The 19,915-nt window shown below is 38.7% G+C and overlaps 1 protein-coding gene across 2 annotated transcripts in view; it reads right to left on the reverse strand.

Annotated features, from left to right (window-relative positions):
• The window catches only part of LOC143150167 (ras-related and estrogen-regulated growth inhibitor), a 114,345-nt gene that overhangs the window by 46,556 nt on the left and 47,874 nt on the right, over positions 1–19,915 (reverse strand). For both annotated transcript variants that reach the window (XM_076318233.1, XM_076318234.1), the window contains one exon: positions 17,267–17,343. In XM_076318233.1, the coding sequence (XP_076174348.1) occupies positions 17,267–17,343 (77 nt within the window). The remainder of the gene's footprint in view (positions 1–17,266; positions 17,344–19,915) is intronic.

Consider the following 19,915-nt stretch of genomic DNA (forward strand, 5'->3'; position numbering starts at 1 on the left):
AGTCGTATTTCCTATTTCGACGCGTTTATTTGCGTTGAAGTTGTCTCGAGAGCGAAGTACACTGTGCGAGCATACGGCGCGATGCAAAAGCGGGGTTTTGTTATTACAGTCGATGCAGAAATCACGACGGAGAAACCGCGAGGACCGAGGAGGTCGTCGCGGTTAGGTTTCGATCAACTTCTGGAGGGAGAAGAGGGTCGCGGTTTCAAAATGGCCGTCGATGGACCGCGAAGGTGCACGTGTAATGAGATGAATCGAAACTGCTTACCGCATTAGAATGGTATTCGTCGTTAATGTGGCGCGTGGGACGTCTGTACATAGTCCAATCTGAACGACAAATTAGCAACGTGTAAACTTTAGAATTTATACGCACGTCGATGGCAGACAACCGACAAATAGATATAAGATCTAGTATTCGTCGAAGTGAAATTGTTCAGTGTTCTCGTGTATTCGTCATTAACGATCTGTAACTTTAACCCCTAACAAGAGAAAAAATACTTTGCATTTTATTTCTCAATTTACAGACCTGTTCAATGGATTCTACAACTTTGAGTGAACTCTAACAATTTTCAATTTCTGAATCATTATTGGCCTTGGTTAAATCTGTGTTAGGTAGACTACAGGCCCATATTAGCACTAAACAAAGTAGTGCGGAATGCAGTTCTGTCTTTAGGTCTGTTAGAAAATAGTGGAATTATGTAAATAAATATCTATGTTAATAGATTTATGGTAGGTAGCCATGTCTGGGTCAGGTGTGAGTCAGGTTTGGGTTAGGTCTGGACTAGGTCTGGATTAGGTCCTAATATCTATGCTTCTTTTGGTCAGCTATATGTTATATCCACGTCTTTTGATCAATTCTATGTTATGTCCATGTCTTTTGGTCAATCCTATGTTATGTCCATGTCTTTTGGTCAGCTCTATGTTATATCCACGTCTTTTGATCAATTCTATGTTATGTCCATGTCTTTTGGTCAATCCTATGTTATGTCCATGTCATTTGGTCAGCTCTATGTTATATCCATGTCTTTTGGTCAATCCTATGTTATGTCTACATCTCTTGGTCAGGTCTATGCTATGTATATACGTTTTTTGATCAGCTCTATGTTATATCCATGTCTTTTGGTCAATTCTATGTTATGTCCGTGTCTCTTAGTCAGGTCTATACGTCTTTTGGTCAGCTCTATGGTTATATCCATGTCTTTTGGTCAATTCTATGTTATGTCCATGTCTCTTGGTCAGGTCTATGCTATATCTATACGTCTTTTGGTCAGCTTCATTGCGTCCACATCTTTTGGTCATCTCTATGTTATATCCATTCGTTTTGGTCAACTTTATGTTATGTCCACATCTCTTGGTCAGGTCTATGCTAAATCTATACATTTCTCGGTCAACTCTATGTTATATCCATGTCTTTTGGTCAATTCTATGTTACCTCCATATCTCTTGATCAGATCTGTGCTACGTATATACATCTTTTGGTCAGTTCTACGTTACATTTGCGCCTTTTGGTCAGCTCTAACTTGTACCCAGGTCTCTTGGTCAAGTCTATATTATACCCACGTCTCTTGGTCAGACCCTCGGTAGGTATACGCTACACCCCGGTTAGGTCTGCGTCAGGTCCGTTAAAAAGACATCCCCATCGCATCCACGTAGCCAACGCTCGCTACTTTCCCGCATTTTAATCCCAACACCCGTATCTCACTCCTTTCGACCCCGAGTATCGATACCCGGTGTTAAGCCCTCTTCTAGAAACCAGCCCCACCGCGCTGAATGGACTCTTGCACTTTAAACGGCCATTATCTCGTGACTTTTGACTCTCCGGTATCGGTCCTCGGACGCACGTTTCGCAGTCAGCCGCGGCCACGTACCAACGCTTCGACACGCCTCTCTCTCCCGGCGTTGAAACCTCTATCTGGTAGCCGGATCGATACTCGCGAATAAACGCTACGTGGAAACGATGGAAATGGACAATTCGGGAGATTAGAGCGCGTTCGGCGGACGGTGTTATGCGCGCTTTAAGCGGTTACGTCCCGCTAACATCTCCCATAAACTTCGCGTCGAAACGCCGCGCGGCTGCCTTCGAACAGGACTTTACGCGGCTCTCGGGGCCGCTAGATACGCCTAGAGAATGTATATCTCTGGCTGTATCTGCGCCGAGGCAATGAATGGATGCGTTGCGTTGCAGCCGGATAATTGGGAAGATTGTACCGCGCGGGTTATGCACTTTAGCGTCCGTCTTTCGCCTAGCCAGAACCCTCTCAGTTGAGTCTCCGGTGGAGAGACTCTCAGCCTGTTTGTCCCAGTGCCTTTTACACGAGACGCTGAGCCGCTACGGTCCCTTGCCATCTCGCGTCCGGTATCTCTCCGCTCTGCTGGCCGCCATTAAAAACCATGAAATAGGGCTGTCGAAACGCTCCGACCAACGTGGCGCAATCGTAACTGTTTAGAGGTAAGAGAACGCCTGATGCGGCTTAGTTTAATATCGAGATAATTGGCCATTCTTGCCGGCTGACATTTGCGGTTGAATCCACCGAGGACGGAGCACTTTCGAATATTTTGAATTACTCGATCCCGTGATGTCGATTCACAACGACCCGGGGATTCGTTCCAATCGAACAGATCGAGTTCCGATTGGACGAATTGGAGGATCGAGATTACTGGGGTAAGGATGGGGTAGCTTCGTGCGAGGACGTTCTTAGTCAACGAAGGATGGTTACTCGGTTAACGAGACTGGGAAATTTACTTTTACGTGTGATGTGGTATTCGTGCCGAGACGAAAAACTAAGGGGGCTCACGTTTATCTTGTAAACGGGACGCAGACAGCTTTCTCGAGGTCTTTCAAGACACTTTTACGACCTACAAATTATGTTCATATATATATAATCTTATACAAAATTTGACAGTAGACCTAGGTATCGTGATGGAAAATGTTCCTGATGCAAAGTATTGATATTATTCTTGAATAGTAAGATACTTACAAGTAAATTTTAAGAATCCTAATAATCCAATAGCGAACGCACTCGAGCTCGTTCGATTCAGCTTCCGAAATCCACCGAAAATACTTCGAGTACACCACCATATTCCAAATGTTTAAATACGTGATAAAATAAATCTCCAGCGTGGTACCGTATTCTATTTCCAAGCATTGTCAAAACACATACCCCGGCGCACCATTTATGAAAACATGGACACGAAAGTACAAACTGGGGTAATATTTCGTTCGTGTTCCTAAATAATAGCTACATCGTGGTCCGGTTAACAATATTTCCTTCTGCGTGCGTATTTTTTCCTCTTCTCTTCTTTCATTTCGCACGAAACACTTGGTTTTCTTTCCAGCGTGGAATCCAGACTCGATAAAGTGGTAATATTATTGTTGCGCGGCTAGAACGGGAACGTGGCCCAACAGATTAAACGGTCCCGGTTTTCTACAGTGCATTAGACGCGTGTACCGAATCCCCAGAGTGCGATTTCTGGTTCCACGGGACTACGGTGAGAAGAATGCGCCCAACCGGCGTCCGCGTAAGAACAGGATCTACGGATATCGATATCGATGTGGATCAGTGTGGCAGTGGTGCACTCGGAAGCCAACGCGACTGCACGCGGAGCAGAGATCGTTAAATCCGCTATCTGACAGCAATACTTTAACTCCTTTGCGCCGATATATCGCGCCAACGCTATAAAATCCTATTGTAAACGGTACACCGTGGCCTAATCTCGCCATTGGCTCGTATTCTCCTTTTGCACGGAGGCTCATTAACTGATCGTGCACGTGCTGGGATTTTGTCAGGTGCCTTTTCCGTGTTGACCGCGTCGAGGATAAATTTTATTCGTTGGACGCTGCTCGAGCCAGAGGGAGACTCCTCGGTATTGAAACCGATAAAGTACCGGTATTTTCGCGGGATTGTGCCGCGAACACCATGGAAACTCGAACGACACGCCGGCAACGCGAAACGGTGAGTTAATTTATCGATACACCGTTTCTCGATTCATCGATCGACGAACGACCAATGATGATTATGTTAATGACATTTCCTCGTTCGGAGGAAATCTTCACCGGGCAATGAATGCGTAAGTTTTATCATTCTCGTTTGTTCTCTTGTCTAATTTTTCATTTATTAAAATTGGTTATATTCGTTATAAATACCTTAGATAAACATGTTCTTATTTATTAATAATAAGTGCTTCTTGGACAATAAACTCTCAACTCTGAAGCACAAGCTCCACTTGTTACACTCTTGATAATAATAATAGATTGCTCGATAAGTTTTGTGGTTCTCGTAAGTTTTCTTTTCTCTAAGAGATCAATATTTTGTTTATTAAAATTGGTTATATTCGTTATAAATACCCTAGATAAACATGTTCTCATTTACTAATTAATAAGTGCTTCTTGAACAATAAACTCTCAACTCTGAAGCACAAGCTCAACTTGTTACACTCTTGGCAATAATAATAGATTGCTCGATAAGTTTTGTCGTTCTCGTATGTTTTCTTGTCTCAATAAGAAACCAATTTTTTATTTATTAAAATTGGTTATATTCATTATAAATACCCAAGATAAACATGTTCTTATTTACTAATAATAAGTGCTTCTTGAACGATAAACTTTCAACTCTGAAGCACAGCTACTGTTTGACGAACATGCGTGAAGTTTCATGTATTGGGTTGTTCGGAAAGTCATTTCGTTTCCCAAGATGGAGAACATATAATTTAATAAAATGTTTATACAATCTAAAAACAATCGTGTTTCATTTTCACCAAAACAAAAAACGAAATGACTTTCCGAACGACCTAATAGATTCGTTCGTATATTTACGGTTATTCAAAGTTGAAGGATCGTAGTATTTTTTTTTTACAATGAAAATAAACGACAAAACTTATCGAACAATCTAGTATATCGCAATCGATTCTCGATGAGAATTACAAGTACTCGGAATTAGCTACGTATGATGAACCAATACGAGTACTTGTATTCGTTTTCGAGTTCAACTATATTAGTTAAATCTCTCCTAAGAAGTTTGCACGATTATTTATACGTGAATCGCATCGGGTACTACACTTTACGATTTCTTCGTATACTTTGCACCAGAGAGCTTTCTTTGCATTAACTATTTCGAAAATCCACCCGACAGATCAATGCCAAACTTAGATGTTACCTATAAAAAAAGATACAATTTCAAGATACGTAAATAACATTTGAATACTTAGTTAATAACTTTTCACGCAACCTTTTCCTGATCCGACGAGACCGATAAGAAACATTTGTTCTCCAAAGGGAAATATCAATTACCGAAAGAAAACTTCACGACGCAAAGGTGAGTACACGCTGTTATTGAGCTAACGTCGAAATTAAACACAGAGAACACGATCACTCTCAACTCGATATTGTCCACCTTTTGTGCTCTGCGAGCATCGTAATCGTAACATTGGATCTACAATCATGAGCGTTCAATTTTAGTAGCGTCGTAGAAAGCGATAAAATTCTCCCCTGGCAAGGGACGCGTTGTCAACGATAAGTTGCATAACCGATCGATAACGATCGTCAGATTCGTCCCTTCGATACGCAACGAACGATCGATCGGCAGTACCGGGACTGGCTGCAAGCGCGTACATACAAATCGGTGGCACGGCTTCCTGTATCGTATTATTTATTGAATCTATGCAGTAACGGTGCATGCATCTCCTCGTGCGCGCGACGCTCTAACCGACGCGCGTGCATTGTTTACACCGGCGGTGTGCATCGTGGCTACGTGCAGTATGGTTGCGAGTTGTGGCCATTGAAATGGCGTTCCACGAATGTGTGAAACGCGCGGCACGGAGCGGCTACGATACAAATAGAATCGCATTACGAGACGACGCATCGGTGTCGCTTGTTTGGAGAAGAAGGTTTTATTTGCAGATTGTTGTAACTAAATTGGCACGTAACGCGTTAACCGCAAATAGTATCGCGTTTACTCGCTCGGCTCGTCGAGGCGGTGAATTTTCGCGCGGGCCTTCTTCTTTCTTCCTGTTGCCTCTACGGTGGCTCCGGAGTATGGAAAATGTGTGAACCATTCTCCGCGTTGATAAAATACGCAGATCGGAGAACATCAATTTTGAATCTTTTGTTATTGGTTTTTCTTCGTATCGAGGATTGTATGGTTTTCCAACGTGCGAACAGAAGTTTGGGCAAATTATTATTTCAGAATCTTGTCTCTGTAAGAGGTTTAGAGTATGGAAAAAATATGTATCATGTGTGTGAACGAAATTAATCGAATAATAAAAGAATATTAATTTTGAATCTTTTGTTATTGGTTTTTGTTCGTATCGAGGATTGTATGGTTTTCCAACGTGCGAACAGATTTTTGGGCAAATTATTATTTCAAAATCTTGTTTCTGTAAGAGGTTTAGAGTATGGAGGAAATATATATTATGTGTGTGAACGAAATTAATCGAATAATAAAAGAATATTAATTTTGAATCTTTTGTTATTGGTTTTTGTTCGTATCGAGGATTGTATGGTTTTCCAACGTGCGAACAGAAGTTTGGGCAAATTATTATTTCAGAATCTTGTCTCTGTAAGAGGTTTAGAGTATGGAAAAAATATGTATCATGTGTGTGAACGAAATTAATCGAATAATAAAAGAATATTAATTTTGAATCTTTTGTTATTGGTTTTTGTTCGTATCGAGGATTGCGTGGTTTATCAACGTACCAATAGATTTTTGGGCAAATTATTATTTCAGAATCTTGTTTCTGTAAGAGGTTTAGAGTATGGAGAAAATATATATTATGTGTGTGAACGAAATTAATCGAATAATAACAGAATATTAATTTTGAATCTTTTGTTATTAGTTTTTGTTCGTATCGAGGATTGTATGATTTTCCAACGTGCGAACAGATTTTTGGGAAAATTATTATTTCAGAATCTTGTCTCTGTAAGAGGTTTAGAGTATGGAGGAAATATGTATCATGTGTGTGAACGAAATTAATCGAATAATAAAAGAATATTAATTTTGAATCTTTTGTTATTGGTTTTTGTTCGTATCGAGGATTGCGTGGTTTATCAACGTACCAATAGATTTTTGGGAAAATTATTATTTCAGAATCTTGTTTCTGTAAGAGGTTTAGAGTATGGAGAAAATATATATTATGTGTGTGAACAAAATTAATCGAATAATAAAAGAATATTAATTTTGAATCTTTTGTTATTGGTTTTTGTTCGTATCGAGGATTGCGTGGTTTATCAACGTGCCAATAGATTTTTGGGCAAATTATTATTTCAGAATCTTGTTTCTATAAGCGATTTAGAGTATGGAAAGATATGTATCATGTGTGTGAACGAAATTAATCGAATAATAAAAGAATATCAATTTTGAATATTGAATTGGCTTTTGCCCGAATTATTAGTTTAGAACCTAGTCCCTGAAGAAATATATATCATGTGTATTAACAAATTGAATAATAAAGAGCATCAATTGTGAACCCTTTTTCATTTGTACTATTATCGTAGTATATGGTTTTTCTACCTGTAAAAAAACTTTTACTCCAATTATTATTTTTGAATCCATCTACTGTAAATTCAATTTTATAGTAAGAAGATATATTACACTAATACAATTGATTGATTCTTTTTGCAAAACTAAGGCGAAAGTGTAGTAAATTTGGTTAAATTGTTGGAACAACCCTATTACATGTACGTTTAAAAAGGACAAAATCATTCTAAGAAAATAATATTATAACCAAATAATCCTTTCTACAAGCTATATACGAACGAAATACAAACACCTACAAGATCCACTAACCCGAATATACGTAAACCCATACGTGCTCTAAAACGACTTTGAAATCAATTTCCTCGAGAACAAAGATTGTATATCGCAGATTATTATAAAAAAATAGTATTGTAACCGAATAATCGTTTCTACAATCTATATACGAACGAAATACAAACACCTACAAGATCCACTAACCCGAATATACGTAAACCTCATACGTGCTCCAAAACGACTTCGAAATCGATTTCCTCGAGAACAAAGATTGTATATCGCAGATTATTATAAAAAAATAGTATTGTAACCGAATAATCGTTTCTACAATCTATATACGAACGAAATACAAACACCTACAAGATCCACTAACCCGAATATACGTAAACCTCATACGTGCTCCAAAACGACTTCGAAATCGATTTCCTCGAGAAGAGAGCACCGTACGAGGAAATCTCGTTCAACGTTTTCGATTCAATTTTACGCGTAGAATTCTCTACCGTTTACGTTAAATTTTTACCGATACTCGTGGAAAACGCTCACTAACGTCACACCAGAATCGGAAGCTTTATGAATGAATCGTTCGGCATTTAATGAATGAATCGTGGAATATCACCGCGTGTCGCGATACTACGGTGCAACCGGACGCTCGAAAAATTCTTAGCCCGTATCCGTGGACTAATCCGAAACGCCAGGTATGCCATCTTGGCCCACGGTTCGCAGCCTTTTAAGCGACAGGTGCAAACATTTGGGGGAGCAGAGCGCAAAAAAGGAAGCCGGTAATTGTAAGCCCCGGGTAGAAAAACCAGTTTGCTAAAAACAACCTGGGCTCGATCGTGTCTTGTTGCGGGGCTACCGAATAAGACAGGGACGAGTCAGTGTACCGTGAGTACGAGCAGCGTATAAGGAATGTGTTGGATTCCTTTTGCAGACGAGAAAACGTACGAGTGTGTACGTGCACGCTCGCGACCGCGACAACGTTTTTTCGTTTCTTTTTCTTTTCTTTTCTTTTTTTTTTTGTTATTATTATTTAATCAACCGAAACGAATCTCTCTCCTTAACCGATTCTCTCGAAAAGACAGGGGTTTAAAAGACACTTGGCTCGTGGGGACCGATACTCCCGGACCGGGTTAAATTTTATTCTCGTTTATAACTTTATAGCGATACGTGACGTTTACTCCCGCGAACAGTTATTCGGATAAGTTTTTACTCGCTCAAAGGGGGACGCTAGTTTGTTCTATAAGTAGAATTCTTATCTTTATTCGAGGCATAACGGATGGAGGGTTTCGTCGTTTATTTGTCGGTTATTTTTAAGTAGATATAAATTTGCGTATCTTCCACCGAGATGATTTAAGTGGTTTTTATCGCTTTTTGCAAGCCTCTTCAAATCGAATACGATTATTGAACGGTTGTGTATATTCACGAGGATTTTGAGGTGCGATGTATAATAAAACGTTTCATTGCGAATGTTAGAAATTTGTTCTCGATTGTGTGTTTGTGATGTCGGTGAATAAATTAAGAATGTGTTAATTGTTCTTCGTGTGTAGAGATTTGGATAGAACGAAGTTTTGAATTAGAATGCAACATTTATTTTCAATTTGCATAGATCGCATGGAACAAGAATACTTTTGAGATTTGTTGTTTAATATTTTCTTTGTTATTTGAGTAAACGGTACATCCAAACAGCTACTGCAACGATTATTTCTGGATTACAATATTCACAAAACTAGTTCAAAATGAAGACTATAAAATCTTGATCTTCATTAATATCGATAGTATCTAACGTATGATTGAGAAATACAAACAATCTTTAGAAATCCATACTGATCGCATAGATAAAATTTCGTGAAATATTCTCTTAAAGTTCAATCGAGAAGAACCATAAAAACATACATCTATAGATCGAATCAATGTGAAAATTTAAAAGAATTTTCAACGAATTAAATTCGAACGATGCAACCATAACGAAGCCAAAAAATGTACTGTACTGATCCTTTACATTTGGACAAAAATATAACAAAAAAATGTTAAACAAGTATACAATAGAAAATCTAGACTATATTTTTTTCGATTCTTCAACGTACCCATAAAAAGCTCCCATATCGTTTCTTTAAATTCGAGCAAATATAAAAAAAGAAAGTTGGCCGAGTATACAGTGTAGAATCTACACTCTATACTATTTTTTTCGGCCTTTCAGCGACTGCGCGCGTACTTTGTCGCCAAATTGAATTACACTGAACAGAAGAAAACGTGAAAAGCATTGCTCGTCGCGACGCTACAAATATCTTCGAACAAAAATATAACAAAAAAATGTTAAACAAGTATACAATAGAAAATCTAGACTATACTTTTTTCGATTCTTCAACATACCCGTAAAAATCTCCCATATCGTTCCTTTAAATTCGAGTAAATATAAAAAAAAAAGTTGACCGAGTATACAGTGTAGAATCTACACTCTATACTATTTTTTTCGGCCATTCAGCGACTGCGCGCGTACTTTGTCGCCAAATTGGATTACACTGAACAGAAGAAAACATGAAAAGCATTACTCGTCGCGACGCTACAAAGATCGAGGATCGAGGGCCAAAAATGTACAAAACCTCGAAAAAGGAACACCGCGATGTCAGACGGGGTTCAGACGACGCAATCGCCGGCGACGCGTCGTTCATTTGAACCAGGCTGACCTTACTTAACCCAAATCTCCGTAGAATCGGCCAGTTTCAGGTCGATCGTTCCGACCTGACCTTCCTTAACCCGATTCTTCTAGAATACGGTAACGAACTGCACGCGAACGTCGAAGCGGAAATCCTACGACAAGGCCCGTTAGCCACGTATTTGAATTGAATAACGATCGCCTTTAAATTCGAATCTAGGCGACTGCGACTGCGCGCGCATACAGTCACACGCGCGAGAGCACTCGATCGGCCGGGGCCACGTTCACGGTTCGCCGTGTTCACCTGACGCAGGTAGAGCGGAATCCTCATTGAGATTCCGCTGTGGTCTTTTTATATTACCGTCTCGGGGAGCCATTGTTCTCCGCGTCGTAAATTATTGCCACCGCTCGCGAGTCGAATTGCTCAAAAACTGTGTATAAATCATTTGGTATTAGAAGGTCACGTCACTCGAACCGATTGTTCGGTCGTTGTTTCCCGAAGTGCATTAGTATCTCGTTGGAACGAAGCGTAAAAAGAGACGCCTGAGAAGAGGTACTGCAAACAGAGACGAAACCTTGTGCGCTGTATAAAAAAAATAGAAAAAAATAAATCTCCACTTGCAAAATTCCTTTTTCCCTTTTGTACATTAACTCGATCGTATTTAAATACGATTCATGGCAGGTAGTCTTGCTAGTTGGATTTGAATACACTATGGAAAGTCAAAAGTGTGCAAAGACTTTTAAAAACAGATGATGAAAGATTAAAGTATACATATTCTGCGTTAAAATTTCGCGTTTGTGTGATCGTTGTATAATTTTACCACAGTCACGTAACGAGTTCGATTCGAATGGATTAACAGTGGAACTACCAATGGTAAACGTATTTATATTTGTACTAGTTTTTTTTTTAAACATTTTAAACCTTTGCGGGTTTATTTAGCTACATATTTACGTTACATTTTCCATATCTTTGAAAATAAAAGGGGAAAGACGAATACAATTAGTTCTCTATTTGAACAATTGTCGCTGAATATTGCGGACAAATGTGACTTTGATAATTAAGAAATTTTAACTTGTATTAATAATACTAGTATTAACAGAAAAGATCCCTTTTAAACTTTTTGATAATTTTATCCAAAGAATAGGAACGAATCCACTTGGATATAAAATTTTAATTATTCAAATGAAAAATAGATACATACACCAAGGAGATGTTATCTTCTTAAATCTTCCACTGGTCCAAGATATTAATAAAACTAATTTTACGAAGAAAAGTATCGGTAATCTTGAGCATTGCTTAATTCAATGTTTCGAATCTACAATGTATCCTGGTCAGAATACAGAAACGACCACGAAAGAAAACTATTCGTTACGATAGAAAAGAGTGAGTGAGTAGGGTACCCAGAACCCAACCTTAAATTTTCTCTCTGTGAGGGCTCTACCCTCGACGTGGGTGGATTTCGTAAAAACGAGAATTTCTATATCACCTCTGGACTTTAATTCGTCTCTAAACGTTTAGAAAACACTCGACGACCACTGTGACGTTACAAGAGGACAAATCTCGGCCCTCTCCATGCCACCGATGAAACCCTCCTCCACACGCACGATACGATTACAATTTCATCGAGAACAAAGGTGCTCTGTTTACCTTGGTGGATTCCTCGAGCGAAGAGGACAGCTCGCTATTCGCGCGGGGCAAAAAGCTGCTAAACGAACGGCAGCTTATTGCGAAACGCGCGTCCCGGCTGAGTTTGCCCAGCAAGCAAATGATTCATCGTGACTTTCACAATGAACATCGGCCTAACGCCCCGGGGAAAGGAGCAAAACGAAAAAGTCACTCTTCTCTCGTGAGCGCCGCGGTTAGTCCGAGTGCATAAACTGAAATAGTCGTGTTTACAGCCGTCGACGGAAGATAAATATAAAAGGCGCTGATGCCACGCACTTCTGCGGCGTGCTCGAGAATAAATGGAAGAAAAAAAATTATATATATATATTTATTAATATTTATACAGTACCGCCAAAAATTTGGGTACACCAACTGCATTTGTATACCGCACTTAAATCTAAATTGCAAGGTTTTCAACGAATCTTAATTTTTAAACATTGTATGATTTTACTATTACCAGGAGAAAGATTTATACTGTTACTGTTTTGATAACTAGTATCGATTATGGTATTACATGTCTATGACGTAAATATTCGGTTTCACGATTGTTTATTCGTTTGGAAAAACATGCTAATAGAAAACCTGTAGAAATTAGTGTCGAGAAGAACCAAATTACGTAAAATATTAATTAACAAAAAATGTGCGTGTCTATGACGTAAATATTCAGTTTCACGCTTGTTTATTCGTTTGGAAAAACATGCTAATAGAAAACCTGTAGAAATTAGTGTCGAGAAGACCCAAATTACGTAAAATATTAATTAACAAAAAATGTGCGTGTCTATGACGTAAATATTCAGTTTCACGATTGTTTATTCGTTTGGAAAAACATGCTAATAGAAAACCTGTAGAAATTAGTGTCGAGAAGGCCCAAATTATGTAAAATATTAATCAAGAAAAAAGTTAGTTACTTTAACGAGCAGAACGTTTAGTAACATATAACATTTCCATAGAAGATATTTCAACTATTATAATTTACTTTTATAGAGTATTAAAACATTCATTTTTTTATAACGTAAATATTCAGTTTTATACTTGCTTGGAAAAACAGGCCAATAGGAAACCTGCAAAAATTAGTATCGAGAAGGCCCAAATTATGCAAAATATTAATCAAGAAAAAAGTTAGTTACTTTAACGAGCAGAACGTTTAGTAACATATAACATTTCCATAGAAGATATTTCAACTATTACAATTTACTTTTATAGAGTCATAAAACATTTATATTGCATTCCTAATTAAAGAGTATTTCACATATTGGTACATGTATCCAAACTTTTGACCGTTAGTGTACATATATGCGCATACATATATGTATGTATGGAAAAATGCAAAAGGAGACATTGAAACGAGAGAATGCGTTTGTCGCACGCCCTCCGGCGGGTTTCTAACGACGCCCAGGAGGAATTATGCCAGCAAGAGCGCATAAAGCAACGACCAGAATGCGGATTTTGTTGTTCGCGTTGTCCCTGACACTGATTGCTAAAGATGTCCAGTCATCGGTGTCGGTGACTATTAGCGACTTCGACGTGTGCAACGAGCCACAAACGAGTACGTCTTCGAATTGTTTTACCGTTTGTTTAGTCGTTGGGTGATCGAATCGGAACAATCGAGAGGGTGAACGACACCGGAGATTTCTTGGGGTATTTTGATTGGCTTTCTAGTAGGAAATAACGGGAGAAGATAAAACAAAGATTGAGAGGATTGTTTTTCGATTTTGCGAAATTGATCGAAACCAAAGATGGACCAGAGTCTGTAACTTTTAATTAAAATGTAATTATTTAAGAAAAGAGACTGGAAAGAGATTATTCTCGCTGAAAATTGCTCGAAATGGAAGGTAGTAAATGGATTAAATTATCTAAATTTCGGTATCGTATCGCGTATCTATATTTTTAGTTAAGTTTCAATTATTTACGAAAAAGAGACTATTTTTTATTTCGTGAAGTGGTAGAAACGAAAGGTAGACCAGAGTTTGTAATTTTTAATTGTTGCTCGAAGCGAATGGTAATCTAAATTTCGATATCGATGTATCGATGAGATAAAAATTTTGTGAAAATCGATAAAAACGCGTTCGTCGACAAAATTTAACAAGATTAAAATTATTCGAGTTTTGACACCTTTAGATTCCATATATTCGATTTCAATTACTTAACAAACATCGATAAACAGTACTCGTTAAATCGTCACCGAAAAGTGACAATTTTTATAATAATTTTCCTACTCCTACCACGGGTGAACAATCTACACTAAATATGTAAATTTTTCTTTACCGATAGAAACCCTCTTTTTCAAAGTTAATAATTTTATTTATTTTCCGAATCTTCCTTCGGGGGACAGACTAAAACCCGATCAAATAATTCCGTAATATAACACGATACAAAGAAACCTGTTCACACTTATCGAATACATTCCATTGCATCATTGTTGTATAAATTTCAAGTACGTTGAAACGAATTAAAACCCGAATTTCCGTAAAAACTTTCTTCCCAAGCTCTTACATTTGCGAGACCTTCTCATTTATAAAAGAAGGGGGAGGTTCCTTAAATAATCCCGACCGGTACCAAACGGATAAATTCACGGTGAAACCTGTTCACACTTACCGAATACATTCCATTGCATCATTGTTGTATAAATTTCAAGTACGTTGAAACGAATTAAAACCCGAATTTCCGTAAAAACTTTCTTCCCAAGTTTTTACATTTACAAGACCTTCTCGTTTATAAAAGAAGGGGGAGGTTCCTTAAATAATCCCGACCGGTACCAAACGGATAAATTCACGGTGAAACCTGTTCACACTTACCGAATACATTCCATTGCATCATTGTTGTATAAATTTCAAGTACGTTGAAACGAATTAAAACCCGAATTTCCGTAAAAACTTTCTTCCCAAGTTTTTACATTTACAAGACCTTCTCATTTATAAAAGAAGGGGGAGGCTCCTTAAATAATCCCGACCGGTACCAAACGGATAAATTCACGGTGGAAAGTGGAGGATTCGCCAACCACCGTAAAACAGAAATCGAAGCCGACGATCCCGTTGTAAGCGGCGGATAATTTACAGCTGGTACGAAACGCTCGCAACTAAGGCATAACTCATGCGGGCAAATCAGTCTGTCAAATAAACGTATGGCCGTAAATGTACATTTTCACCGCGCGGCGTGTCCGAGTGAGATTTTAACGGCAATCTATGTCATGTATCCATCAATAATCCGGGATCATTAGGTGCTGACTTTTTCGCGGACGAGCTCGAATAATTTGTGATCCACGGTGGTGGAAATCTCTCCGGTTTTAAACGTTGCACGCGCTGTCGGTTCGAGAGATATTGCGATACGTTCCGCGTGGCGCGAGAAAACGATGATTTATTCGGCGTGTGGAACCTCGCGAGTGCGTGAAACGACGGTAAATAGAATATCCACGCGCGTTTCTTCCTAATGTTGCATTCGAAATATTTTTACTCGAGCGCTTTCGAAGAAACCTCGCGTTTACGGGGAGCGGGTAGTTCAGAGGACGGAGATCGATTAAAAATGACCCATGGAAGACTTATAGTGCTCGTTAGAGAGTATACGTTGAATGAATCTTGTCGGAGGCGATGAACTTTATCCGGTGAATTTGTTTCTCCAGTGGTAAGAATTGTATTGTAATATTATATAATGCAGAAAATTGGGAGTTGTTTCTTTTCTAAATGTCTACTTTAATTTTGTTTATTTCACCGTTTTTATTGTTAATTCGTTCGAGAAAATTTGATCTGAAAGATCCTATTTATTTCTCCAGTAATAGAAATTGTATTGTAATATTATATAATGTAGAAAATTGGGAGTTGTTACTTTTCGAAATGTCTACTTTAATTTTGTTTATTTCACCGTTTTTATAGTTAATTCGTTCGAGAAAATTTGATCTGAAAGATCCTATTTGTTTCTCCAGTAATAGAAATTGTATTGTCATATTATATAATGTAGAAAATTGGGAGTTGTTACTTTTCGAAATGTCTACTTTAATTTTGTTTATTTCACCGTTTTTATAGTTAATTCGTTTGAGAAAATTTGATCTTAACGATCCTATTTGTTTCACCAGTAATGGGAATTGTATTGTAATATTATGTAATAATGTAGAAAATTGGGAATTGTTGCTTTTCGAAATGTCTACTTTAATTTTGTTTATTTCACCGTTTTTATAATTAATTCGTTCCAGAAAATTTGGTCTTAAAGACTCCCGTTCCTTATATATATATAATAATACCAAAGAGAATGAAAAATATTTAGTTTTCGTATTTAAACTTCGAGGGTTGTTTCCACCCCTTTAATTTGAACGTTTAAAAATAAAGGCAAATGTTTGAAACTATTCACCTGATAACATTTCTCACAAAGATTGTAAACAATAGGATACAAATGCTCTATATAAAATTTCTCTGTCAACGTTGATTAAGCATTGTTTACTATACATTCCCTATAATAAACCATGCAAATTTCAAACAAAGGAAGTAAATACAATACTTGCGAGACAATAAGTAATAAAAATACTCTACGTAATAAAAGAAAATCATATCTGCACGAAACAGGAGAATTATAACCCTCGAGGAAGAACCCTCTATCGTCTCAAACCGGGGGGAAAATTTCTAAAAGAAAAAAAAAAGTAATACAAATTCGTAACCAAATCCTTTTGTTCGCATCTTAAAATCCTGTGTTAGATTTCGATCGGTATGCATTCACCCCGTGTGAAAATACCGATGCTCGAACCGGCGTCGTTCAACGTTCACTGCAAATCGTCGTCAGGGACACGTTGTTCCCGGCTGGATTTCATTTCGCGCCAATTACTGAAATCTCCTCCTCGCGCGTGTATCTCTCGAATGTAAATCGTCCGTGGTAAAAGAAGCAACCGTGGAGGTAGAAAGGGAGAGAAATAAAATGAAACGAAACGAAAGGAATAAAACGAGACGACGGGAGTTTTATATCGGTCGCGTCGCGCTCAAGCAAACTCACCCTGTGTAGCTTTCGCAGAAAAGAAAGTCAATAAGAACACATTCCTACGTTAGAATTCCCCCCCTCGGTTTCATTACCATAAACTCGTCTCGGCCGAGTGAAATTAACCGGGATCGGGTCGGAGCCGAGCGACCGAGCTGGCTAGCGAGCCGCGAAAATGCCAGCTCCCCTCCCTCCCTCCCTGACCACCATCACCGTGAACCAAACGTAGAAAACATCGGTGGGACTTACCTCGCACCTGGAAGTGTCCAGTATCTCGACCTCGGTACTAACGTTATCGATGGTAACACTGTGCCGGTACAGGAAATCTGTAACAGAGTAGAATGAGATTATACTGACGCCTTGATGAACGATAGGGCGAGAGAAGGCATTCCTGAATCCGCTATCGGTCGGGACTCGGGTCTGCGCGGGACTAGGCAAAAGGCGAGGGTGGTGGGGGTAGGAGTGGGCCCACCGAGAGAAGACGTACGAGCTCGCTCGGCGAGGATAATGAAATCGATCCGTCAGTCCTCTTCGAGGATCGAGAGAGATCTTACTGGTTACTCGTCCGAGTAATCGTTGGATCTAGCCTAGCGTCCTTGGTTGGGCGATCCGTGGAAACGATAACTGAAACCGTATACCCAGGGGCCCACGAGATCGATCTCTAGGAGGCGGCAGCGGGCAATATTAATGCCACAGCCGCGACGACGGTGAAAACGGTGGGGTAAATAAAATCCCTCTTAATTCTTGAAATCGTTCGTTTCCCCCCTCCCCCTCCACCTTTCGTTTCGTTCTTTCTTCTGTCTTTTTATTTATTCTTTTTTTTTCTCCATCCTTTTTTTTTTTTGTTCTTCTTCTTCTTCTTTTTTTTTTCTTCGTCCGCTCGCTCTAACGGCTGGGCTTCCTCCGCGCTAGAACGTTTTCGCTCGGTGATTTACGTTGCTCATTTATTCGCTGTCTTCGGTCGCGCGAGTACCGCGCGAAACGACCTGGCGCCCGCGAGACGAACGAAGGAAATTGAAACTCGCGATTAATTAACCGCGATAAAAATCCGGGGAAAGAGCGACGTTTTCGCTCCGAGTTGCCCGCCCGATCGGACGGAGGATGATTTTATTCCCGGGATACGGCTACCGACTTGGGGTTGCGCGGTCACTTGTCGAGGTATTTGTTTTCTTTATTTCTCCAAAGGCAACCAACGTTTTCGTTCTTTTTATTACCATCGCGGTGATAAATTGAGAGAAACTCTTGGATAGGCGAAACGATTTTTCCCCGGATAACTGATAAGAAATAGGCCCCACCGTAACGAGTGACGTACTTTGCTTTCATTTTTCGACAAATCGAGGGAAATCGTAACCTTCGAATAACTTGAGCAACGTGTCGTCGAATAACTGAGACAATTTCTCTCTGGATAACCGAAACGATTTTTCACGGATAAATGGAACTATTTCCCCTTGGATAACTTGAGATATTTTTCCTTTGATAAGTGAAGCGATTTTCGCCGGATAACTTGAGCTATTTTTCCCCTGGATAACTCAAACTATTTTTCCTGGATAACTTGAACTATCTCCCACCCCTAGATAACCTGAGCTACTTTTCCTTTGATGAGTGAAGCAATTTTCCTCGGATAACTTGAGCTATTTTTCCTGAATAACTTGAGCTATTTTTCTTTGGATAACTTAGACGATTTTTCCTCGGATAACTTGAGCTATTTTTCCTGAATAACTTGAGCTATTTTTCTCTGGATAACTTAGACGATTTTTCCTGAATAACTTGAGCTATTTTTCTCTGGATAACTTGAGCTATTTTTCTCTGGATAACTTAGACGATTTTTCCTTGGATAACTTGAGCTATTTTCCCTGGATAACTTGAGCTATTTTTCTCTGGATAACTTGAGCTGTTTTTCTCTGGATAACTTAGACGATTTTTCCTGAATAACTTGAGCTATTTTTCTCTGGATAACTTAGACGATTTTTCCTTGGATAACTAAAACTATTTTTCCTGGATAACTTGAACCCCCCCATAACCTGAGCTACTTTTCCTTTGATAAGTGAGACGATTTTCCTCGGCCAACTTGAGCTATTTTTCCCGGATAATTTGAGCTATTTTCCTCGGATATCTTGAGTTATTCTTCCCTATATAACGAGCTATTTTTCCCTTGGTGACTGAGGCTATTTTTCTCAGATAACTTGAACTATTTTCCCTTCTGGATAACTTGAGCTATTTCCCTCTGGATAACTGATACGAGTTTCCCCTAGATAATTTGAGCTATTTTTCCCCGAAAAACTGAGACAATTTTCCTCCAAATAAATGAGAAGAAATTGTGTCTACTGATTATTATCGCGTAAATGGATCTTCGTCTATTTATAGAAAATTCAAATTTAAACTTACACATGCATGGAAGTATTATCAATAGATTGACGAGGGTTTTCCGCTGAAAATAAGTCCAGCCACCATCTTATTTGGACTATTTTCAATTATACAAAAGTGAAGTTTTTTTTATCACATAATTAATAGCAATCCGAGGGGGTGACGTTGTTCGTATTAATTTTCAATCAGGGAATTATCCTCTACGCGTTGATAATAATATTCTCATAAAGGTACAATGACGATGATCGATAAAATCAACTCTCTTGGTAACCAAAGACCCTGATTCCATTTCAGATACAGAGGGATTATTGTCTTTCGATTGGGTCTAATTATATCTTGTTTTGTACATTCACAGTATAAAGTTCCTAATCACTTTAATCGAGATAATGTATTATAACAAATAAATATTTCATTTCTTTGTAACGTTCCTTGCCACTTCATTTTTCTTCAACTTTGCCAATTACGCTAAGCAGAAAAATTACATCGAAAATTGAGATCAACATGTTCGATCGATACAAATGCCTCTGTGCAAAG

The sequence above is a fragment of the Ptiloglossa arizonensis genome, chromosome 8 (genome assembly GCF_051014685.1).
Source record: "Ptiloglossa arizonensis isolate GNS036 chromosome 8, iyPtiAriz1_principal, whole genome shotgun sequence".
Taxonomy (NCBI): domain Eukaryota; kingdom Metazoa; phylum Arthropoda; class Insecta; order Hymenoptera; family Colletidae; genus Ptiloglossa; species Ptiloglossa arizonensis.